Below are 24566 nucleotides of genomic sequence, written 5' to 3' on the forward strand. Positions count from 1 at the left end.
CCTTTTTGGAGCCAGAGTTTGCAGAGACTGAACTCCTCAATCCAGAGAGCAGGAGGAAGAGGGCAAGCCCTGGAAAGATGCTGCAAGAAGCAGAGTTTAATAAGCATGCAAGCCATAGCAGCAGGGGCGGATTAACATAGTAGCAAATGTAGCATTTGCTACGGGCCCGTGTTTTCAAAGGCCCCGCACGCCTGGCTTGAATGTCTGCCCCTTCTTTAGATCTCTAATTGGTGCTCTCTGACTCTCCTCATTGCCTGCTGCTGCCCATTCTGTCGCCTTGCTTGAGGGCATTTAAGCAAGGTCTTCCTGGCACCATGGTGTTGATTGGGTTATCTATTATGTTAAGCAGCACGGGGAGGGAGCAGTAAGAACAACAATAGGAACAGATAGCTTGCAAAGGGGTCTCAAAGATAACTTAATCACCAGGGAGTTGGTCTTTATTTGTTTAAACTGTAAAAGTTTTTAAAAACATACACACAGAGAGTAAAAGAAATAAAAGCAGTTTAGATTGAAAAACAACTAACTATCAATGCTGGGCGGAAGAAAGGAAGCTAAAGAAGATGCTAGTTGAATGTTGCCAGCGTTTTCCAACTGACTGGGAGAGGGTAAAAATAAACAATGAGAACATGTACCTTTAAGAGGAAAAAGAAAGCTGGAAGTAACTCAGAGGAGTCTCAAAGTTTAGTGGATCAATTGAGGGGAGCTTGGAGGGAGATTATATTATGGTCTTGTTGGGTAAGGTCACTTATATCCTGCCAAAAGATTGTCTTTTGGATACTTCTGTTTTCATGGAAGTTGCTAATGCACCTCATCATAATCACATTCATTTGCAATGCATCAACTATTTTAAATATACATCTGCTTTCCTGTCAGGCTTGCACAAGAGGTTAAACATAGATTCTTAATATTGTCAAATGACCCTTTTAATGTGATGGCTGCTGGGATCCAATATGTTCTGCACACATTGGAATCAAACATCCCCTCTTGTGTGCCAAAATTGCTAATAGGTTCAGATTTCTCAAAGTACAGAATTCCTGAGAACCTTTTAATTTAAACATTCAGAGTTTTGTTCCCCACCCCCTTTTGGTTTGTGAAAATAACTCCAAAGGAGAACCCATGGTCAGGAGTCACAACTGTGTGTGTGTGTGTGTTTTGCAAAGTTTGTTGACTGGCTGGCTCAGCTGAGTGGAGGCATGGGGTGGTTGGTGGGGGGGGGGCACTAGGCAAATGAAAAAATTGAATTACTTTACTATGCAAGTAAATGATTTATGTTTTAATATTTATGTGCATTTTTTTTAATTTGGGGCCCCTTCATAACATATGCAACAGGCCCCACACTAGCATAATCCGGCCCTGCATAGCAGGCCATTCCCTCCAGTGGGGGGGGGATTAAGGGCCTGCTCTAGCCTTTAGAAGCTAGCCACAGAAGTTAGCCCCTTCGAAGCCTAGGTCCGTTCCGTTCAGTTCTATTTTGGTCTCTGATGAGCAATACAAAGGAGACAGATACAACACTTGACGCATTAATAACAACTAGCTGGGCTGGGCACAGAACCTCTGCGCCTCCAGCCGGCCCACCCCCACCAGACACACTGTTCTCCCTCCCGCCCACACTGGCATGCCCGGCCGGCCGCTTCCCTACTGCTTCTGCCCCCTCCTGCACTTTCTGGCTTGCACTCCTGGTAGTGGCCGCATCGGCCCAGCCCACCACCTCCTCCTCCTCTCTGCGTCCGGACCAAGCCAGCCCACCACCACCGGTTCCTGCCGGCTGGGCCGGCCTGATATGTGACAGCTGGGCAGGGCCAGAGAGGCAGACCCAGTGGCCAGTTGGGGCACTGCCGCCATGGGGCAGGGGAAGGCAAGCTTGGCTCACCCCTGCCCCCCCCACACACATTGGCAGCTAAAGCAAAGTAACTAAAGTAAGATCACCACAGTTTGGCGCAGTGGGGCAGGCACGGGGTGGCGGCATGAGGCCCCCCCGAGGCCCCCTCTGCAGTCCATTGGAGGCCACGGGCTGGGTTCCCAAGGTCCAGGGGGTTAGAGCGCCTCTGTCAGGGATCTTCAATATGTTTGAGGAGTGATGAATATTTTTGTCAATTGGGCTAAGAGGCTATTTATTTATTATATAATGAGGAGAGCATCATGGTAGTACTAATTCATATACTGGTGAATCTGGGCACATATTTATAGAATTGTCACGTCAAAGGAGAAGCCCTGCAGTCTCCCATGAAAAAGATTCCTTCCACAGCATTGAAATTTTGAAGAGGTTTTTAAGGATATCCTTGGAAGAATAGATGAGCTCTCATTAACCTTTGAAAAAGACATTCCAAACAGTGTGATTACCGGAGTGCTGTTGTTTCTCCATTTCGTTCTCTCATTGGATGTACTCTACTGTTCTTATGCATATAGCTTTGCTGTTGGATAGACTTTAGATCTTATTTATCAGTTTGCCTTATATGAGGTACTCATATCACCATGTAGCGATGATTATTCTATTTTCAATATAATCTACATTTATCTATTTATTGGGGCAATTGTTTTCCGTAATGTTGGTAAATTACAACCTGGGCTAGTATCGGAAGTGAAAATTGAGGGGGGTTAACAGGGAGATGGGCATCGTAGGTGGTCTCTGCAAATGGGAGTGGAAATAAAATGCCTGCTAGACAGTCTGAGGTTAGAACATAAGAACGGCCGGTCCTGCTAGATCAGGCCGAAGGCCCAATTAGTCCAGCATCCTGTTTCACACAGTGCCCCACCAGATGCCGCTGGAACCCCACAAGCAGGAGTTGAGAGCATGCCCTCTCTCTTGCTGTCACTCCCCTGCTGCAAATGGTATTCAGAGGCATCCTGCCTCTGAGGTGGAAGTGGCCTCTAGCCCTCAATCTAGTAGCAGTTGGTAGACCTCTCCCTCTCCATGGAGTTATCCAAAGCCCTCTTAAAGCTATCCAGGTTGCTGGCTGTTACCACATCTTGTGGCAGAGAATTCCACAAGTTAATTATGCATTTTGTGAAAGAGTGCTTCCGTTCATTGGTCCTAAATTTCTTGGTAATCAATTTCATGGGATGATCCCTGCTTCTAGTGTTATAAACCTCTATCATGTCTCCCCACAGTCATCTTTTTTCTAAACTAAATATCCCCAGGTGTTGTAGCCTGGCCTCATAAGGAAGGTGCTCCAGGCCCCTGATCATCTTGGTTGCCCTCTTCTGCACCTTTTCCAGATCCTCCCCCCCACCCAGACAGGCTATTGTTATTATTGTTGATTGCTTTATTGTATTGCTTGCTTTGGGTGGAGTGGGTGGGTAGGTAGACTTTTGTTAAAGGGGTCATTTTAAATAGGCTAGGCTTAGCAAATAAATTGTTACCCCCAGAAATTTAAAACTTCAATTCTCACTTTTAAAAAAGGGTTTTGTTTGATTTTTAGGTTCCCCAAGCTTTGACTCTGTCCCTCCCCGGTAGGTGCTCTGCATAATTTCCCCCCATTCTCTTTTCCCAAAAAAAACAAAGCTTGCCCCAACTCCTACACCTGTTCAGGGTAACTGCCTGCGCCACCCAGGGGTCTCACCCTTTTAAAAAATTTTCACCTCCCTCCACAATTGGCTTTTTGCACCCAGACTAAAAGGTCCCCCTTCCCTCACCTCATTTGGCCTCTTCCCCCCCCCCCGCTAAAAGTCTTCCCTTCCCCCCAATTGGCTTTTTCCCTAAAGAATCTCTCCCTCCCAATTAATTGGCCTTCCCCCCTTCTTTAAAACTATTTTGCCCCTTTCTGGCCTTTCTCCTAAAGTCTCCCACCACCTTTACTATGTCTGAGCAACGCGAGCGCCATGTTCAGGCCAGGCCTCACATAAGGTTACCAGGCAGAGGTGGGAGAGTCCGGGGTCGGTTGTGCCTGTGGGGCAGAGAGGGAGAGGACGCGGGGATGAGCCTGATGGTACCCCAGTCCTCTCTCTGAGGAATTCTTTGTCCCAGCTGAGGGCTTTGTGCGGAGGCGCAGGCTGGAGTTCCCCCAGCCTGCTGCCAGCACCAGACGAGGCCGAGGCACTAGGGCTGTGGCGGGTCCCTTGGAGCCAGGTGCACCACCAGTGGTGGTGGTGGTGGAGACTCGTGGTGCGGGAGAGCAGGCAGAGGGCAAGGAGGATGTTACGGCTGCCAGAGACGCAGCCAGATTCCCCCTCCCTCTTGGGGCCCTTCCCCCTATTATTTCTCCAATCATTGGGGGCCCCCCTCATGAAGCCCGGGCAGTTGTGTTGGAGTCTAGTGGTGGGTCCTCCTGCTCTGGCTCCAATGAGGAAGGGTCCTCTGAGGTACTGGAGAGGCCTGCCTCTCCTCTGCCAGTGGAGCCAGGCCTTTCCTCCTCCATGCAGGGCGGAAGGGGGGTGGGTGACAGCAGCGGGCAGGCAGCGGCACCCCCCCCGGACTGCACTCACCCAGAATCAAGAGGCCCAAGGGGGTGCCCAGGAGGCCTCCAAGGGTAGCGGTGTCTGGTGGCATTTTGAGGTGCCTGAAAATGCCCCGAACCATGCCCACTGCATCCACTGAAGGGAACAGGTCAGTCGGAGCAAGGATCCCAAGCAGCTGGGTACTACGCCCATGTGGCGAGACATGGAGCGTCATCACCCAGCTCTCCTTGGCCCCGCTGGCAGCGCTAGTGCAGCTGGTGTTCCTGCCAGTAGGGCAGACAAGGGGAGTGTGCCTGTGCCAGCCAAAAAGCAGGCTACACTGCCAGCCCAGCGGTGGACACAGGTGTCAGGCAGCAAGCGTACTGTTCATGTTGACCATCATCACCTCACCCACCTCATAGGGGAGATGATTTCCACTAATGACCAGCCGTTTCAGGTGGACAAGATCTCTGGCTTCCGTCGGATTCTCCAGTACTTTGCTCCGGACTACATAATCCCCTTAAGGACCACGTTCAGCCGGAACGTGGTCCCCTGCCTGTACCGCTGATGCAGGGAGCTTGTCTGAAGAGAAAGGGGGTCTGTGGGTATGTGTGTAGGCTGTTTCTGTTGTGTCTGTGTGGATGGATGCTAGGCTACTACTGTCTGTGTGGATGATGGATGCTTGCTGTAGTGTAGTGTCTGTCTGTCTGTGTCTGCATGTTTTTCCCCTCCCTCCCCCAATCCAATCCAACCCTCCCCTCATCTCTCTCTCCCTCCCCTCATCCATCCCTCCCTCCTCTTCATCACCCTTCCATCCTCCCTTCCACAGCTACCTACCCCTGGTCTGGCCACCGAAGCACATATCAAGTGTCCCTTCAGAAACCCCCTCCCCTCCCCTCTCCTAGCCACTAGCAGCACACACATGTACACACAACACCTGGCCAAACAAACACAAACACGCATGCACTCACACTGGTACCACCACCTGCCTTGGGCCTCTGTGTCCTAGAGCAAAGATGTGGTGGACCAGACACAGAGGCATTTCTTTCCCCAAGCAAGGCAAAAGGCATGCACTCCACACTCAAAGAGATGAAGACACTGGACAAGAGAACTTGAGAGAACTACTGAACCAGCGGGTGAGTGTTGCTCTGCTCTCTCTGACCTATCAGCTGCACTACGTGTAGACTGGTGGTAGTTCCTTCCAGTAGTTTCTATCTGTGTTAGAATTGCCTGCCCATAATTATGCCCTCCCCTGTTTTTCTTGCAGTTGCGTCGTCACACGGGTTAGCTACTACTGCCTTGCGCCGTCTGGTTAGGTCTTGTTGGCTTGTGTGGGCAGCAGCTGCTGGCTGTGTGCTAAGCTGTAGTGTGATGTTGGTGCAGCAGTAGCTAGTAGCTAGTCTGTGCTTGCTTGGTTTTTGTTTGGATTGGTCCCCTGCCTGGACCCCTTCTTGGCTTTTTCGGCTGTAGTGTGCATCCATGATGCAGGAGGAGAGCAGCAGAGCAGGTCTACTTCTGTCTGTGGTGGCCTCAGTGGGCAGGCACTGGGGTGGCGTTATTGTGTGTGCATCCATCCTGCAGGAGCAGCAGAGCAGGTCTGCTTCTTCTCTGTGTGTGCTGTGCTGGCAGGCAGTGGCTTTTCAGATTATTGTCAACACTACAGTTGGTGGTTTGTGTCATCTTAGTTGCTTGGGTAGGTAAGGTGGACTGACCTGGGTAGTGTTAGGGCGGCTGGATAGGGGCAAAAAAGCTGGGGTGGCAATTGTTGGGTGCCCCTAGTATTAATGGTGAATTGGGGGGGGGATTCCCCATAGCATATAATGGAGATTTGGGGCAGCCCCGAACCCCTCCTCTGTGGAGGGGCAGCACCTCAAAGTGGGTCTGGGGCAATGGCAGAAATGGCTTCAATCCATCCCAGACATCCCCCAATTGATAGGAGTGATTGCTCTTTATTGATGATTTTCTAAGGCTTTAAAATAATATATCATTGGGATTGATGGCTTAACCTTTCACCCAGTGACACACATTCCATGCTTTCCAATGGAAGTGGTGAGAAAAGCAAGGCTTTTTCTCAGCAACCATTCTACGCACATGATCATTTTATTTTATGTGTCTTCTTGAAAACCAGCCAGGCACGAACAGGCCTGCCCTCCCTCCCCTTCCCTGAAACAGGGAAACAGAGGCCTTTTTTCTTTCTTTCTTTCTCAAAAGCATCTTTATTGAGGAGGTAGAGACTTCAGAAATGTTTTGTAATCTCCTGCCTCTATTACAGGGTTCAAAAATCCCAACATTTTTGAATCCCCAGTTTTCAAAGTATTCTCTAAAACTTGATATGGCTTATCAGAAGTATAAAGCCTACGAAAATGAATCAAGGAGGCTCTTCTCAGGATCGGTTAGAAGAGCCTCAAGGGGGTTTGCGAGGAGAGCAAGCAGACAGTGTGGGTGGCCGCAGCGGCTGCCCAAACAACTGCCAGCTCCGTCATGAAGCTGGCAGGGGCTGGGGAGTTCAGGGGCCATGTGGCCCCCGGTACCTGCACCAGCGCAGACATGCTGGAGAGACACCCGAGCCAGGAGGCTACTCTTCAGCCTCCCAGTCGGGGGTCTCCTCGTGAGTAGCCGTGGCCACAGACCAACACAGAAGTGTATTTAGAGACAACGAAAAGAAAGGAGATGCCATGAAACACTAAGATACATCAATCTGTTTGAACCAAATATACACATTGATTCGTAACAGACACAAAAACGGATCTCTAAACACTGCTGAAGGAAGCGTAGCCATAAGAATGAAGCTCTTTACAAGTGCCATGCATGTATATGGTTTCTACCATGAATGAGTTTCTTGGTGAGCAGTAATGTCTGCCTTCCTATTGAAGCTCTTTCCACACTCCTAGCATTTATAGGGTTTCTCCCCAGTGTGTGTTCTATGATGCTTAGTTAGATGTCCACTCTGGCTGAAGCTCTTTCCACACTTCAAGCATATATATGGTTTCTCCCCAGTGTGAGTTCTATGGTGCACAGTAAGGTGTGCACTCCAGCTCGAGCTCTTACCACACCATGTATATGGTTTCTCCCCAGTGTGGGTTCTATGATGCAAAGTAAGGTGTGCACTCCGGCTGAAGCTCTTTCCACGCTCTAAGCATTTATGTGGTTTCTCCCGTGTGGGTTCTATGATGACTAGTTAGGTTTCCACTCGTCCACTCTGGCTGAAGCTCTTTCCACACTCCTAGCATTTATAGGGTTTCTCCCCAGTGTGGGTTCTATGATGCAAAATGAGTTCTCCACTCCTGCAGAAGCTCTTTCCACATTGCAAGCATTTATGTGGTTTCTCCCCAGTATGGATTCTATGGTGCACATTAAGCTCTCCCTTCACACTGAATTTTTTTCCACACTGCAAGCATTGATGTGGTTTCTCCCCAGTGTGGGTTCTATAATGTGTAGCAAGGTTTCCTTTCATGCTGAAGCTCTTTCCACACTGCAAGCATGTATGTGGTTTCTCTCCAGTATGGATTCTATGGTGCACATTAAGTTCTCCCTTCGTACTGAATCTCTTTCCACACTGCAAGCATTGATGTGGTTTCTCCCCAGTGTGAGTTCTAAAATGTCTAGCTAGGTTTCCTTTCACGCTGAAGCTCTTCCCACACTCCAAGCATTTATGTGGTTTCTCCCCAGTATGGGTTCTATAATGTCTAGCTAGGTTTCCTTGCATGCTGAAGCTCTTTCCACACTCCAAGCATTTATGTGGTTTCTCCCCAGTGTGAGTTCTATGATGACTAGTTAGGTCTCCACTCGTCCTGAAGCTCTTTCCACACTCCCAGCATTTATATGGTTTCACCCCAGTGTGGGTTCTATGATGCACATTAAGCTCTCCCTTCACACTGAATCTTTTTCCACACTGCAAGCATTGATATGGTTTCTCCCCAGTGTGGGTTCTATAATGTGTAGCAAGGTTTCCTTTCATGCTGAAGCTCTTTCCACACTGCAAGCATGTATGTGGTTTCTCTCCAGTATGGATTCTATGGTGCACATTAAGTTCTCCCTTCGTACTGAATCTCTTTCCACACTGCAAGCATTGATGTGGTTTCTCCCCAGTGTGAGTTCTAAAATGTCTAGCTAGGTTTTCTTTCACACTGAAGCTCTTCCCACACTCCAAGCATTTATGTGGTTTCTCCCCAGTGTGGGTTCTATAATGTCTAGCTAGGTTTCCTTGCATGCTGAAGCTCTTTCCACACTCCAAGCATTTATGTGGTTTCTCCCTAGTGTGAGTTCTATGATGACTAGTTAGCTCTCTGCTTGTCCTGAAGCTCTTTCCACACTCCCAGCATTTATATGGTTTCACCCCAGTGTGGGTTCTATGATGCTCAGTGAGATCTCCACTCCTCTTGAAGCACTTTCCACACTCCAAGCATTTGTGTGGTTTATCGCCAGTGTGGGTTCTATAATGTAAAGCAAGACTACCTTTCATGCTGAAGTTCTTTCCACATTTCAGGCATTTATATGGTTTATCCCCAGTGTGGGTTCTATGATGCTTAGTGAGATCTCCACCACTGCTGAAGCTCTTTCCACAATCTAAGCATTTATATGGTTTCCCCCCAGTGTGGGTTCTATGGTGCACAGTAAGGTGTGCACTCTGCCTGAACCTCTTTCCACACTCCAAGCATTTATGTGGTTTCTCCCCAGTGTGGGTTCTATGATGACTATTTAGTTCTCCACTCGTCCTGAAGCTCTTTCCACACTTCGAGCATTTATATGGTTTCTCCCCAGTGTGGGTTCTATGATGCTTAATGATACCTCCACTACTGCTGAAGCTCTTACCACACTCCAAGCATTTATATGGTTTTTCCCCAGTGTGAGTTCTATGATGACTAGTTAGGTTTCCACTCGTCCTGAAGCTTTTTCCACACTCTAAGCATTTATGTGGTTTCTCCCCAGTGTGGGTTCTATGATGCACAGTGAGTTCATCACTCCTGCAGAAGCTCTTACCACACTCCAAGCATTTATATGGTTTCTCCCCAGTGTGGGTTCTATAATGTGTAGCAAGTTTTCCTTTCATGCTGAAGGTCTCTCCACACTGCAAGCATGTATGTGGTTTCTCCTCAGTATGTATTCTATGGTGCACATTAAGTTCTCCCTTCGTACTGAATATTTTTCCACACTGCAAGCATTGATGTGTTTTCTCCCCAGTGTGGGTTCTATAATGTCTAGCAAGGTTTCCTTTCATGCTGAAGCTCTTTCCACACTCCAAGCATTTATGTGGTTTCTCCCCAGTGTTTGTTCTATGGTGCCTAGTTAGTTTTCCTTTTGTGCTGAAACACTTTCCACACTCCAAGCATTCAAATGCTTTATCCTTTGGCTGAATTTTGCACTGAGGTTGAAAGCTAGTTTCAGAACGGAAACCTTTCCTACTTCCCAGGCAAAGGCTTCTTTCCCTCTCCTTCTGCATCATTCTTTGGATTCCCTGCTGGGAAGCAGATGATCCATTTCTGTTCCTCAATTTTCCTCTCGGTTTTTGTCGCTGCTGTTTCCTCTTTCTCCATCTGGCACCTCCCAATAATGCTCCGCTGGGTTCCCCCTCATTCTTCCTCTTCAAACTGTCACCTGCTGGAATGAAGAGAGAAAACTGGTCAGAAAAGATGCTTTCAGGAGAACTTAGGAGAAGAAATGTTGGAAATGCATACAAGAAGTTGGCAGCTTTTTCCATAGTTGAGGGCCGTGTTATTCTTATTAAGGAAAGAATGGGAAAGATATTGCAAATAGACCTGGATTTAGATCCACTTTTTTATTATTGCATGGGCGGGAATAGATACCGAACAGGTGTACCAAGTCTGCTCTATGCTTCCTGCTGACAGAACATGCTGTGCCAAATGCTGGAAGTTAAGAGCTGCTCCTAATGTTAATGACAATAGTGTAGGGGGCTTGCTGGCTGCTGCTGGCACCCCTCCCCTGCCTCTGCGTGCCCTGCCACACCCCCGGCATCAGGTGCAGAGTGAAGCGAGGGTTGCGCCCATCTCCAGGAAGGGGGTATGTGGGCCCCTTGGTCTGCTCCCAGCCACTGCTTCTTATGCCCGCTGGGTGCTTCCTTTCTCTCCTTCCCTCGGAGCCCCCAGCTGGCAAACAAGGGGCCCTGCCTCGTGCTCCAAGCCAGCAAGCGATACTTCTGTCAGCTGGCGACGGGAAGGGGAAGAGGGGTGTCCTGCAGTCACTGGGAGGGGTCACCGGGGGGGGCAGGTCCCAGTCCCTGGCAGCATCCAACGCAGGACTGGGAGAGATTCCAGCTTGGAACTTGGGAGAAACACTCAGAGAGTGACCACTGATCCCCCGGGAGCCTCAGCTTTTCCACCCAGAGCTCCCTCTTGCTATGTGGTTCTCCGCCCATCTGCCTCCTGGCTACACAGAAAAGACACCTATAGCCCTGTCCTCGGACCCTTCCTCTCGGCCAGGAACAAACACCGGGAAAACTGGCCTCCGTCCCTCACTCCATCCTGCAGAGCATCCTGCTCAACAGGCTTCCTCTCCTTTTCTGGATCAGCCTTGGATTTCTGGCCAAGGCTCCTTGGAATCTGTCCAGTGTTGCCTCAAACAGGTATTCCCAGATGTTGTTGATTACAACTCCCAAACTCTCTAGACAATGGCCATTGAAACTGGGGATGCTGGGAGTTGTAGTCAACAACACCTGGGAATCCCTGTTCGAGGCAACACTGAATCTGTCCTCTCACCTGCCTTCTCCCTCCCCACCTGAGCAGCCTCTGCTCCACCTCTCTGGAATGCGGGTACCTATTCCAGTGCAAACACAGCTGCGGCTCATTCAGACACTGGTTTGTTTGCCTGCTCTTGCCTGGGAGGAACCATCTTTCCTCCCACAGTGAGGTACTTTTTCCATCCATCTCTCTATGGGTTTTCACTTCAGACCCACCTGTTCTAGGAATTCCCTTTCTTACAGTTTCTATTGGTTTCAGGCATTTTCAATAGTACTCACATTTGTCTCTAGACCACACTATCTAGGAGCTCCATCTCCAGGACTCAATGGTTTTTCCAATATTTTCATGGTCCTAATTGAATGTACTCTTGTTTTATATCCGGGATTAAAAAAAAATCCCCATTTTGCATCAGTTTTTGGGGACAACTTTGAGTTCGCAATCAGCCTCACAGAAAACCTGCGGTAAAGCCTGCTGCGTGGAGAACTCCCAGGTAAAGATCTCATGGAAATACTGGTTAGCACTTCCTCGTTCCCAGCATGCTCCTGGCCCAACAGAGGCAGAGGGCCTGGGCAAGTGGCGGGAGCGTGGGTGAGGCAGCATGCTGCTCGCCTCCCCGTCCCGCTGACCCGGCTCTCAGGCCCTCCGCCTTCAACTCCCAATTTAGAGCAGCCTGGTCCTGTGGACAAGCCTTCTTTATAGCATTGGCTCTCTCTGGCCCACAAGTGGATCAAACTCAAGACCTGGGCAATATTTGCACCACATGCTCACCCGGTGATGGAGTGAGGCTTTTTAGGGATGAAGGCTAGAAAGCTGAGTCAGATAGAAGTGTCAAGCGATGATGTTCTAAACTGTCTGGAAAAACTGAAAGCTAACAAATCACCAGGGCCGGATGGCATCCATCCAAGAGTCCTCCAAGAACTCAAATGTGAAATTGCCGACCTCCTTGCTAAAATATTTAACTTATCCCTGAAATTGGGCTCTGTACCAGAGGACTGGAGAGTAGCAAATGTAACACCGATTTTCAAGAAGGGATCCAGGGGCGATCCGGGAAATTATAGGCCGGTTAGCCTAACGTCCGGATTGCCCCTATTGAAATTCGGTGTTACATTTGCTACTTTCCAGCCCTCCAGTACAGAGCCTGATTGCAGAGATAAGTTATATATTTTAGCAAGGAGATCAGCAATTTCACATTTGAGTTCTTTGAGGACACTTTGATAGATGCCATCGGCACTGGAGATTTGTTAGTTTTCAGTTTTTCAAGACAGTTTAGAACATCATCTCTTGCCACTTCTATCTGACTCAGTTCTTTAGCCTCCATCCCTCAAAAGTCTGGTTCAGGAACAGGTATATGCCCTATATCCTCTGCCGTGAAGATGGATGCAAAGAACTCATCGATCTTCTCTGCAGCCTCCATATCCTCCTTAATAATCCCTTTCACTCCCTCATTGTCTAATGGTCCAACAGCCTCCCTGGCAGGTTTCCTGCTTCTGATGTATTGAAAGAAGTTTTTATTGTTCCCCTCGATACTTTTAGCTAAATGTTCTTCAAACTCTCTTTTTGCCTCCCTTATTGTCACCTTTTATTTCTTTTGCCCCCTTGCATTTCACTGCTGCACTCAACTTTAGTCGATTTTTTGTCATTGTTTTTATCTGCCATGTTCAACTTTACTCTGCATTGTTGTTGTTGTTTATTTACGATCTTAGATCAAACATCAATATACACAGAATATACACAGTAAAAAGAGAAAACAATAATGAAAACAAAGTCTAAAATATCATCAAATATATAAAATCAGGAATCTTTGACAGTAACCGATTGCTGTGCTCTAGCAGTACAAAATACTCACGTAAAAGATGAAATAATTTTCTCAATCATTCCTTCTGTTGCGGCTATTTATATAAAATTATAGGCATTTTTTTTGTTTTACCTTAAAAAAATCTAGAAGAAAACTTTTTTAAAAAATAAATAAATATTAAGGTATAAGTAAATAATTTGCTTGAGTCTTAATGTCTTGTCCGTTAAGCAATGGAGGGGGTCGAGTGGGGGGCACCATTGTTGGGCTGTGCTTAGGGCATCAGTTGCCCTTAATCCGGCCCTGGTGGTGAGTGGCGATTTTTGATCTGGACTCTCTGATTCTGGCTTGCCAAATATGGGAGCTCTGGTATTGGCTTTGAACTGGTATCAGGGTGGGCATTACGACGTTGTTCTTAAGCTCCTGGTAGCTCCTTCCTAGAATGAGAGAGAACTGGAAAATGAACAAGAGACTGAAAAACACAGCAGGCAACTATGGGCTTCTCCCACTGTTATGCCGGAAAGCCAGGCTCACAGTGGTATTCTGTAGCTGAGTCCAGGTGGGGATGCTGAGCCCTCACCTGAGTTGACAGGTCTTGGCTAACATCCTGGGCAGCCTTAAAGGAATCACTCTGGATGGGGGCACAGCTCAGTGGAAGAGCACCTGCTTGGAACGGCCAGGAAGACGCCTGGGACACATTTCAAGCAACATGGTTTTTGTAGTCCACTCTCACCTGTGGGCCCTGCCTGGGTTTACAGTTCTTGGCTGTAACCCATGTTGTGCTGGTCTTGTGGACAAGACTGCAAGCCCCCCCGCGCCCCCAAAGCCTTATGGGTGGACCCTGCTTTGCCAAGAGGACAATTCCTGCATCCAGTGATATAAAAAAGTCTGAACTAAAAGGTCTGAATGGGACAGTGTCTCTGTCTATCTGATTCATGCACATGTGGGCATGTACACACACACAAACACCCACTTAAGGGAATGCATGTAACTGGCTGATGCTAGTTTTTTGGGGGGGTCTTCCCACCCCACCCCCCATTCCACCACCATCCAATGCTTTTTTTGCTGTTTAAACCGTTTGGAGCACTTGTATTGAATACCACTGCTAAGGAACTAATGGGATGGTGGTATGAGGAGGCCAGAGTGACTCCATTTTGTGTCTGACTCCATTTGGGGTGCAAACAAGCCTCTCACCCCCTGCCTTGTTCTTTGCAGCTTGCAGTTGGAAGATAAGGGCTTTATGATCAAAATAGCTTAAAGGACGTTACAAGAATAGCGCAACTGACATGAGGGTTGCTGCAGTGACTGGGGAAAAAGGGGAAGTGTTACTTATGTAGAATTAGATACATGAATGTAATTTGAAATGTTAAAGCTATCGCAAAAACCAATAAAAATTTAAAGTCAAAAAAGAGAAAAAGGAAAGAAGGGGAAGTGGGTAATTAGGCATTGCTACATGACCTCATGCCAGTTAGACATGACTGCACTAACGTGCTCTTTTGAAATGGCTGATATTAACATGGATATTTAGGGAGGGGATGGTTGGGAGGGGGAAAGTAGGCGAGGGCAGCTTGTCATGTGTGAAATGCTGTAATCATGTCAAATGTATTAAAATCCCCTCTGAGAAAGGAGGGGTGCACTTTTGCTTTGTGAAATTATTCCCAAAGTGCCACTTTTGCTATTCTGCAGAATAAACTGGTTACCTCCACTCTCTTGGCATGTTAATTGGACTGCACGCCAGGCAAGAGCCCGGTTTTCCGTTGCTTAAGAACAACGTCACAAAGCCCACCCTGATACTGATGTGTTTAGAAAACCAAAGCAACTCCATTTTACTTAGAAAGGAACATTGGTCCTACCGTGAAGGGTTCTTTTTCCCTGAAGTAGGAGATCCTCAGTGAGGTAGTGGACTGCGCATGCCCGAGACAGAACTGGACCATGTGACTTGAAAGTAGGCGGAAACGCCTCCTAGCCCCAGCTCCAGGGCTGATGAGCGAGGTAAGGTCCATGGAGAGAGAGCTCTGTGCTTGTCAGTCAGGTAATCTAGAGATATAGGAGAGTAAACAGAAAAAAGAAAAAAACTAACAGAGAAGATTAGTAGGTGCCGTACAGGAAAGATACAGGTAAAGCAATACATACTGGGAACCCTGAGAGTCGGCAACGAGTACCCGCTGTGGTTTCCCTTCCCAAGAAGAAGAAACATTATTTTTAACCTAGTAACAGTCTTGCCTCCCATTAGAGGTGGGCCTGAGGATCTCCTACTTCGGGGGAAAAGAACCCTTCATGGTAGGACCAATGTTCCTTTTTCCCCTGAGTAGGAGATCCTCAGTGAGGGACATACCTAAGCCTATTTAACAGATTATATGTCCCAGGGAGGGAAGAAGGGAACTAAAGCACCTGCTGCAAGACTGTACGCCCGAAGGCTGCTTGAACGTCAGAGAGGCTTGAGATTTTGTAATGCCTGATAAAGGGCGTGATAGAGGCCCAGGTAGCCGCTCTACATATTTCGTTCAGGGGAATGTGAGCTGAGAAGGCAGCCGAAGCGGCCGCGCTCCTGGTAGAATGGGCCATAATACCCCCGGGGGGGGAAAGACGTAGGGCTTCATACACCAGGGAGATGCATGATCTAATCCATCCCGCTAGAGTGGCCTTAGAAACCCTGGTGCCAATGGAGGGAGGATGGAAGGAGACGAAGAGGGCGTCTGACTTGCGAATGTCCCTTGTCCTGCGCAAATACACCTTTAGGGCCCTATGCACATCTAGATTGTGCCACAACCTTTCTCTGGGGTGAGTTGGATTTGGACAGAAAGAAGGGAGAACGATGGGTTGAGCCCTGTGAAAGGATGAGTTGACTTTAGGTAAAAAGGTCGGGTCTAGATGGAGGGTGACTGTGTCAGACTGGAAGATGCAAAACTCGTCCCTAGAGGACAGAGCAACCAGCTCAGATACCCGGCGAGCGGAGGTGATCGCTACCAGGAAAAGCACCTTGAATGACAGAAGGCGAAGGGAAATGGAGGACAAGGGTTCAAAAGGAGATTTAGTTAGAGCATTCAGTACACGATTCAGGTTCCACAAAGGGAAGCGTTTGATGGGTGCCGGAGAAAGGTTTGTCGCGCCACGGAGAAATCTGGAAATGTGTGGATGGAGAGATGGCTGGTCGTCCTTTGAGTAGGAGATGTCCAGGACCGAGGCCAGGGCAGAGGCCTGTCGTTTGAGTGTGCTAGGGCGGAGCTGCAGATCTAGGCCCTTTTGGAGAAAAGCGAGGACCTCTGGAATGCCTGCGTTAATTGGATCTTTCCGATGGGCCCGAGCCCATTGCAGGAAAACCTTCCAGGTGGACTGATATACACGTTGGGTTGATGGTCTTCTAGCGGCTATGATGGTATCTTGGACCGATGTGGGGTAACCCTTGGTCCTGAGGTTTTCGCGCTCAACCTCCATGCGGTGAGCTGAAGCCATTGGGGGTCGGGGTGTAGCAGCGGCCCCTGTGTTAGGAGATCTCTGCAGATTGGAAGACGCCAGGGATGTTGTGTGGAGAGTTCGACGAGATCTGAAAACCAGGGTCTCCTGGGCCAGAAAGGGGTTATCAGGATCATTTCTGCTTCTTCCCGGAGAAGTTTCTTGAGGACTTGCCTGATGATCAGAATGGGAGGGAAGGCGTAAAGGAGGCCTTTTGGCCAAGGCGAGTGGAGAGCATCTATTGCTTCTGCTTGATTGCAGAGGTACCTGGCGATGAAGCGGGGAAGCTTGTGATTGGCTGGAGATGCAAAGAGATCCACTTGTGCCTGCCCGAGTACTCTAGACATCTGGTCGAAAACTTCCGGATGAAGACACCATTCCCCTGGATCCAGCGACTTCCGGCTCAGCCAGTCCGCTAGATCGTTGTCCTTTCTCCGGACATGTTCTGCTAGGATTGATAGGATGTTGGCTTCCGCCCATAGGAAGAGTAGATCGGCCTCTGACATGAGTAACTTGGATTTGGTGCCCCCTTGACGGTTGATGTGAGCTTTGACGGTCATGTTGTCCGTTCGGAGGAGAACATGCTGTCCCTGCAGGAGGGGCTGAAAATGAAGGAGCGCCAGTCGGGCCGCTCGGAGTTCCAGCCAATTTATGGGTTGACGGGCTTCTTCTGTAGACCAGGTGCCTTGAGCTATGCGGCCCTGGCAGTGGGCTCCCCATCCGGAGAGGCTGGCATCCGTGGTGAGGACTATGCGATGGGGTTCCATCAGGGGAAGTCCCTTGAGAAGGGCCGGCGAGAGCCACCAGTGAAGGGAGTGTCTCACCCGCCTGGATATTGGGATGCTTGTGTGCGAGACCGCCATTATGTCGTCTTGGAAGGGAAGCAATGCCCATTGGAGTGGCCGGGAGTGCCACCTTGTCCATGGTGTGCATTCCAAGCACGCAATCATTGATCCCAAGGTCTGTGCCAGGACCATGACGTCCTCTCTGTTCTTGTGTAAGAGAGGCTGGATCTGAGATATAATCTTTTGCCTCCTCTCGTCCGAAAGGAAGATCCGTCCTTGAACTGTGTCGAACAATGCACCTAGGTGGACCAGTCGTTGAGTGGGAATCAAGTGGCTTTTTCCCCGGTTGATGACAAAGCCGTGGTCCCGTAATGCTGTCAGAGATACCTGGGTGTCCTTGAGGGCTTGAGGTTTAGAGTGCACTCTGATTAGTAGATCGTCCAAAAAGGGGTGTATGTGTACCCCCTGTAGGTGCAGGTGTGAGATCAGGGCTGCCATGATTTTCGTGAAAACCCTCGGTGCCGACAACAGGCCGAAGGGCAACGCTCTGTACTGGAAGTGTAGGTTGTTGTAAGCGAAGCGAAGGAAACATCTGTCTGAGTTCCTGATCGGGACGTGTAGGTATGCCTCTGAAAGGTCGATCGAGGCTAGGTAATCTCCTGGGCACACGGCCTCCTTTATAGTATGGAGGGACTCCATACAGAATTTCCGTTTGGTGATGAAGCGGTTGAATGACTTGAGATCGAGGACAGCCCTCCAGGATCCATCCTTTTTTGGTACCAAAAAGAGGATGGAGTATGTGCCGCGAAATCTTTGACAGGATGGAACGGGTTCTATCGCCTGTATCCAAAGGAGGTGTCTCACTGCTTGAAGCATCAGCCGATGCTTGACCGGATTGTTCGACCGTGGCGTGGGAATAAAGTGGGGATGAGGGGAGGAGGATAGCTCTATGGAGTATCCGTGGGTGACAGTGTCCAGAACCCATGTGTCTGACGTCGTGGAGAGCCAGGTTAAGGAGAACTCCACGAGTCTGCCCCCCACTGGGATGGCGTCATGGTTTGCGTTGCGGGTAAGCAGGGGATGGCTGCTTGGGTGTGGATCCCCTGGTGTTGCCCCGGTATCGCTGCCGCCATTGGGGTCTGGAGGAGCCTCTGAATGACTGTGGTCTGAAGTCTCTGTACTGGTTATTCTGGAGCTGTGGTTGTCTGTAGGGTTGAAAGGAAGATCGTGAGCCCCGAAAGGAGTGTCTAGAGCCCCTGCGGGAGAAAGACATGGCTTTTTTCTTTTCCTGAGTTTCAACTAGTACTGGGTCCAAGGAGGAACCGAAGAGATTCTCACCTGCAAAGGGAGCGACTGTAAGGGCCAATTTGGATTTTGAATCAGCATTCCATGGTTTTAGCCACAAAGTGCGGCGAGCGGCTACTCCCGCTGCCAGGGCCCTGGAAGAATGTTGGATACAATCCAAGCTTGAGTTGGCTGCAAGGGCCGACGCCTTGGCGATCTTGTTACTGCCTTGGTGAAGCTTGGGGAGTTCAGGAGGGACTAGCTTGACCAGTTCCTTCGCCCACAAAAGCGAAGCTCGAGAAAAAATAGAATTGGTAGTGGCCATCTTAATAGTCGAGGCAGAGGCATCATGCACTTTTCTCAGGAGTGTGTCACAACGCCTGTCTTCTTGAGATTTTAGCTGCTCCTGCCCTTCAGCAAGAACCAAGGCGCCCGAGACCATTTTTGCCACGGGCGGATCCACCCTAGGAACATTCAACAATTTAATCACATCAGTGGGCAAATTATAATGCTTTTTGGGGAGGTTGCCCACGGGTCTGGTGGATAAACTTCGTTTATCTCTTCTGTGAGGGGGGGAGAGGGGGGGAGGAAGAGACCCTACGCCTCCATTTGGGTCTGTGTGCCAAATATCTGGGAACAAAGAAGCCCCTTTCAGCCAGCGGAATAGCCCTGCGGCGGGGGCTGGAGTCAGGTGACGGGGATGAGAGTCTGTCTGCCCCCCTTCTTCTATGGAGCTGCCTGCCCCTAGATGGAGCGGGGGCTAAGGGCTGGGGTTGTAAGTTTCCCGTTGGGAGAGGCTGAAGCCCGGACCCAGAAATCGGAGCCGCAGGTGGCTCAAGAGTAAACTCCCTCTTAAAAAACTCTCTGAGCCACTGGGTGGCTCTGGGGGGAAAAGGATCCTTACTTACAGGATTCGCTGTAGGCACCAGAGGATCCGGTCCAGCAGGGGGGTGCTCCGACAGTGGGGAGGGACTGCGCGGGCAAGCCGGTTCCCCCTCAACCACTGAGCCCACTAGGGGCAGAGGAATGGCTGCCGGGATCGTGCCCACCGGGCTCCGGTCAACCACCTCTAAAACGGGCCGTTTATTCGAGCTCCCTGTTGCTTTGGAGCCATTTTTCCCCAGTTTCACTTTCGACTGCCGACAAACGGCTTGAATGAGGAGCCGCTCACTAAGGCATTTTCCAGCCTCCGCTTTTAATAAAGCCTCCTTCGCCTTTTTCTTTTTCTTTTTAGGCAGTTCGCCAATATGCTTTGACTTTTTGAGGGCTTTGGACGGGGGCCGCTCTGAAGCCCGTTCCCCAGCCGCTCCAGACGCCGAAGCGCGGGCGGAGGGACCTACTACCGTGGCGGGAAGCTTAGAGAGCGCCGCTTTAGGCGCAATAGAGGAGAGTGTGCTACCCAGGTCCTGTGGTGGCGGGGTTCCCTCGGAGAGGGACCCCTGGAGAAACTCCTTGGCATGTGCCAGCTCCATGAAAAGGAAGAAAATAAAGAAAAAACCGTCGCGCTAATTTGAACGAAGCCAATTAAGCCGAATTAATAAAGAAAAACCAAGAATTTGTTACCTTAAATTTGGGGATCGAAAGAAGCACGACTCCCTTCCCACCCTTGCACAAATGAGAAGGAGAGTAGGAAGGTGAAGCAAGGCAAAGCGTAGCAATTATAAGTGAAAGATTCTAGCAGAGCTCTCTCCTATGTCCCGTCCCGAGCGAGACAGAACTGGAACTGGGGCTAGGAGGCGGATCTGCCTACTTTCAAGTCACATGGTCCAGTTCTGTCTCGGGCATGAGCAGTCCACTACCCTCACTGAGGATCTCCGACTCAGGGGAAAAAAGCTCATCTTAACTTAAAGAAACCTGGCCCAGCTCAGGGACATCACTGCCTCTCATGATTGGCATCATTATCTCTCTCCAGCTAAAATGTATCTATGAAACCTGCTAAGACAGCTAAGGTTCCCACTGCCAGAAGACAGTATATAACCAAATAAGGAGTAATCACCCGATGAACAATGAATCATTTGCATGCGTACTAGATACTTAGACCACCATTTTATTGCCACGTATACTGTGTCTAGGGTGTCAGCATCATTCAGCTTGTCTGTATAAATGTAAGATGCACCTGTAACCAAACTGTAATCGGTTTGAGAGCGTTAGCCTATTGATTACCTATTGCTGACTGCCGTAGCAATAAACCTCAATTAATAATTCCCTATCCTTGTGTCTGACTGATTGCCTAAGTGGACCCAGGAACGAGCCCCATCCACATCCAACACCAGTGCTCCCATATTCAGCAAGCCAGAACCTGAGTCCAGATCAAAAATCACCACTCACCCCACACACACACACCACACACCACCCAAATATTATTCTGAAAGATTAGAAATGTTCTGGGAATCAACCCCAAGAAATGCGGGAAAGAGGAAACACAAGTGGATTGTCCTTCCTGCTCCTTCTGCTACAAGAAGGACTCGCAGAGGCCAAAGTGAGTTGAAGGGTAAGAAGAGAAAAGCCCAAGAACCTTGCACAGAACAGGGGCCCTTGATATGCATTGGGGGTTTGGGGGTGGTGGTGGGGTTCTTGGCATTTTTGTAGAAGGGGGCACTGGTGAAGGACTAGGGCAGCTCAGCTGCTCATCTTTTTTTCCAAAAACACACACAACAATTTTCTCCTCAAGAAAAAGAAGGCAACATTCAAATTAAACAGATTACAGCGATATTCTCGCCCGCTCGTGGGGGGGGGGGTGGAGGTCCACAAGCCCCAGAGAATCCACACACCTTGGCGACTGATCACTGCGCGCACAAACCGGCAGGTCTGGGTCTGGGCCAGAGCGCATTGGCAAACAAAGGCCACCCAACCGGGCTGGATCCACAGACCCCTCAGTGAGTCTAGAGACCACGCACAAACCAAGCGGGGGGAGGAGGACACAGCAGGGAGGCTCCCTCGCCCCACGCCTTCCAGAGAGGCGCCCGCAGGGGCTAATCTGAGCAAGGGGGGCGACTCACCCACCCGGAGAGGAGGGCTTCGCTGCCTTCTGTTCTGTTCCGTCCCGCCCCGCTTTCCTGGAGAGCTGCAGCCCCGCAACCAGCTGCCAGCTGCTCTTCCTGGCCGGGCAACTGCAGGGTGGGGGGGGGGGTTGGATGGGGGGCCCAAGGTGGAGCTCAGATTTCAACCCGGCAGGAGAACCCATCAGGCGGCGGCGGCTGCTCGGGGAAAGCAGGGCTGCTCCCGGGAGGATAGGAAGGCGCAGGCTGGGAGGCGGCGGCGCGAGGGAGAGCGCAGAGAGCAACATTCAACAACAGGCAGGCAGGCATTCAACCCTCCCCCCCCCCGCAAATGGGGAGCAAGGTCTCCATTTCCCTCGGGACGCACATCGGGATCCCCGTTCTGGGCGGCGTGTGTGTGCGGACCCAGGGTTGGGGGGCCGGGGCCCCATGGAACGGGGGGCACACTTCGGGTCCCTTCCCAATGGCATGTGCAGAGACTGAGAGCCCTCCCTCCCTGCCCTCCACGTGGGCCAGATCTCAAAGCCCTCCTCGGCCCCGAAATCTGCAAGGGGGGGTTGCAAAGGGGGGGGAGGGAACCCCGCACAAGCTCTCCCCCCCCCGTCACATACACGCACCTTCTGGCTGTCTCTGCGGAGGGGAGGAGGAGGCGGCAGGCCCAGAAAGCAGGGAGGGAGGGCGGCGGCTGCCTCTGCAGAGAGAGAGCCGGGCAGGCCGAGAGGGGCGGCCTCCTCCGTGCAAGCCCCGCCGAGCCGCTCTTGTCTGGGGCAGCAGCGGGTGGCAGCCTGCCTGGCCGGAAAGAGGCGCTTCTGCCAGCCGTGGGGAGGGGCCCCCCTTGCCCATGGAGAGCCGGGGCCGAGCCCCCTTGACTCTGGGCCCTCCTCCTCCTCCGCCTCGCCTTCATCTGGCGGGCTCTGAGCCGGATTCTCAGCGGGCGGGGTTAACTCTTCCCGAGTCTGGAAACTGGCTGCAGAGGCCCTTCAAAATGCGGATCACGTCCAACGTTGAGCCCCTGGAGGAGGTGGATGCTCCTCCGAGCCCTCTCCCAAGCCGGGGGTATTCTCCTCCACTAGTTCCCCAGGTCCTCTCCTGGTGCCCGGCAAGATGCTGCTGCTGCTGGATCGCCAAGACTGAGTGGGGCCTGCAAAGGTGCCTTGACAGCAGGCTCAGCCATTCTCCCCCCCCCTCCGCCGCGCTCCAGAGTGTGACCCCCACTTCAGCCTGGCTTGGACCTAACAGTGACTGAATGCCAACTCAGGCTGCTCTGCAACCTTTTTGATTCTAAGCGCCAGCAGTCTGGTTCCATCTTGGTTCAAGTGCAGCCCGTCCCTTTTGTACAGGCCTTGCTTGCCCCAAAATGTATCCCAGTGCCTAACAAATCTAAACCCCTCCTCCCGGCCCCGTCGTCTCATCCACGCACTGAAACCCCTCAGCTCTGCCTGTCTCACTCTGCCTGCGCATGGAACAAGTAGCACTTCTGAGAATGCTACCTTGGGGGTCCTGGACTTCAGTACGCTACCTGTCAACCTAAATTTGGCTTCCAGGACCTCCCGGCTACATTTCCCCACATGGTTGGTGCCGACGTGCACCACGACAGCTGTCTCCACCCCAGCACTGCCTAGAGCCTGTCTGGACGCTGCGTGATGTCCGCAAGCTTCTCACCAGGCAGGCAAGTCACCATGCAGTCAACACCTGGGTCACAAACCCATCTCTCTATACCTCTAATGATCGAATCACCCACTACAAGGAGGCCCCCACCCCCCAGAGGACTATCCCCTGTGCGAGAGGATATGGGCTCATCTTCCATGGAAGAGGTCCCTTCTAAAGGAGCATTTCCCTCTTCCTCAGACCGATGTCCTCCTTGCCCAAGACCTCCATTCTCCCTGACAGCAGAGGAGCTGTCAGCCTTGGAGTGGGATGCCTCTACCACGTCCATATAGATCTTATCCACATGCCTCTCTGTCTCTCTGAGCTTCTCCAGATCCGCCAACTTGGTCTCAAGAGAACGGATTTGATAGCTGAGAGCCAGGAGCTCCTTGCTTTTGGTTTTTGGAGTTAAAATATCTTTGCTTATATTTGTATGCTGTGGTATTCAATGTGTACCAAATCTAATTTCCATGTGTCACCCACTCTTTAGGTTTCTCCGCCCATGCCTGATGTGGCCGAATTTATAGCCTTACAGTATATGGGCGATCATGTTAGCAAAGCTTGAAATTCCATTCCATTTCCAATTCATTTCATTCACTTTAGCCTCGAGGGGGGATTGTTACTGGCAAGATAAGGCGTTTATTTTAAGTTAGTCATAGTTAGCCAAAGTAGCGCTATCTTAGTTACCTGCACTGTGTGTCTCCACTTTCTAGTTTGCCTGTAAGCACATTTGCAGACTGCTGGCTCTGCTGAAATTGCTTTCTCACTGCATATTTCCATACCCTATTCACACTCTGTGTTAATTTCATGCATATTGTAACAATCAGAGAAGACACTGAACTTTCCTTAGGCCCAATGATTGGGCCTAGGGAAGCACTATAAGATCTTCCCCTCAGGGGATGGAGCCATTCTGGGAAGAGCAGAAGGTTTCAAGTTCCTTCCCTGGCATCATCTGCAAGGTAGGGCTGAGAGAGATTCCTGCCTGCCACCTTGAAGAAGCCGCTGTCAGTCTGTGAAGACAATACTGAGCTACATGGACCAAGGGTCTGTCTCAGGACATGGCAACTTCCTATGTTCCTAAGAATAAAGTCAAACCATTACTTCTCACTATTTTTATTATTTCTTGTTTATACAGTCAGACAAAAAGGTGTTATTGACTGGTTTGTTTTATCCAGACATCGAGTCCTTCCCAAGGACCAGGGATGCCAGAATTTTATTGTCAATTGTTATAGATATCGTCGCAGAATGTAGGCTGTTCCCAGTAAAGCTGCTTTTTGTAATTGTCTGATGGTGATTTCCGTGGCCCCGATGGAGTTGAGGTGCTCTTCAAGTTCTTTTGGAATTGCACCCAGGGTGCCAATTACCACTGGGATTATTTTGGTCTTCTTCTGCCACAGCCTTTCAATTTCAATTTGTAGATCTTTGTATTTTGTGATTTTTTCTATTTCTTTTTCTTCTATTCTGTGATACCCTGGTATTGCTATATTATTATTATGATTATGATTATGATTTCGATTTCTATACCTCCCTTCCAAAA

General features: G+C 50.1%; 2 protein-coding genes across 6 annotated transcripts in view; both read right to left on the bottom strand.

Moving 5' to 3' along the window:
• LOC128350638 (zinc finger protein 665-like) overlaps positions 1–4609 on the bottom strand; it is a 36113-nt gene extending 31504 nt beyond the window's left edge. Inside the window, exons 1-2 of the mRNA XM_053309026.1 lie at positions 4423–4609; positions 3850–3884 (exon numbers count right to left, since the gene is read on the bottom strand). Coding sequence (XP_053165001.1) covers positions 3850–3884; positions 4423–4609 — 222 coding nt within the window. The remainder of the gene's footprint in view (positions 1–3849; positions 3885–4422) is intronic.
• A 2441-nt stretch (positions 4610–7050) lies between these two features.
• LOC128351919 (zinc finger protein 845-like) lies at positions 7051–22581 on the bottom strand. Of its 5 annotated transcripts, none has more exons than XM_053311976.1 (2): positions 22000–22581; positions 7051–9969 (listed from the first exon to the last, which is right to left on the bottom strand). In XM_053311976.1, the coding sequence occupies exons 1-2, from the start codon at positions 22223–22225 to the stop codon at positions 7598–7600; spliced, it is 2598 nt and encodes an 865-aa protein (XP_053167951.1). In that variant the 5' UTR covers positions 22226–22581; the 3' UTR covers positions 7051–7597. The 5 variants fall into 5 exon arrangements, with proteins under 5 accessions (XP_053167951.1, XP_053167950.1, XP_053167949.1 ...); XM_053311975.1 differs by having other exon boundaries at positions 7051–9972; XM_053311974.1 differs by lacking the exon at positions 22000–22581 and adding an exon at positions 21387–21887 and having other exon boundaries at positions 7051–9972.
• Between the last annotated feature and the right edge of the window lie 1985 nt (positions 22582–24566).

Source organism: Hemicordylus capensis, chromosome 3 (assembly GCF_027244095.1).
Source record: "Hemicordylus capensis ecotype Gifberg chromosome 3, rHemCap1.1.pri, whole genome shotgun sequence".
Lineage (NCBI taxonomy): Eukaryota > Metazoa > Chordata > Lepidosauria > Squamata > Cordylidae > Hemicordylus > Hemicordylus capensis.

Bases quoted from the DNA above. Each gene is read 5' to 3' on its own strand.
- LOC128351919 (XM_053311974.1), bottom strand. From the start codon at position 21,669: ATGTTGCTCTCTGCGCTCTCCCTCGCGCCGCCGCCTCCCAGCCTGCGC. The intron at 9,973-21,386 runs GTGGGTGAGTCG...TCTTCATTCCAG, and splicing joins AGCGAAGCCCTCCTCTCCGG to CAGGTGACAGTTTGAAGAGG.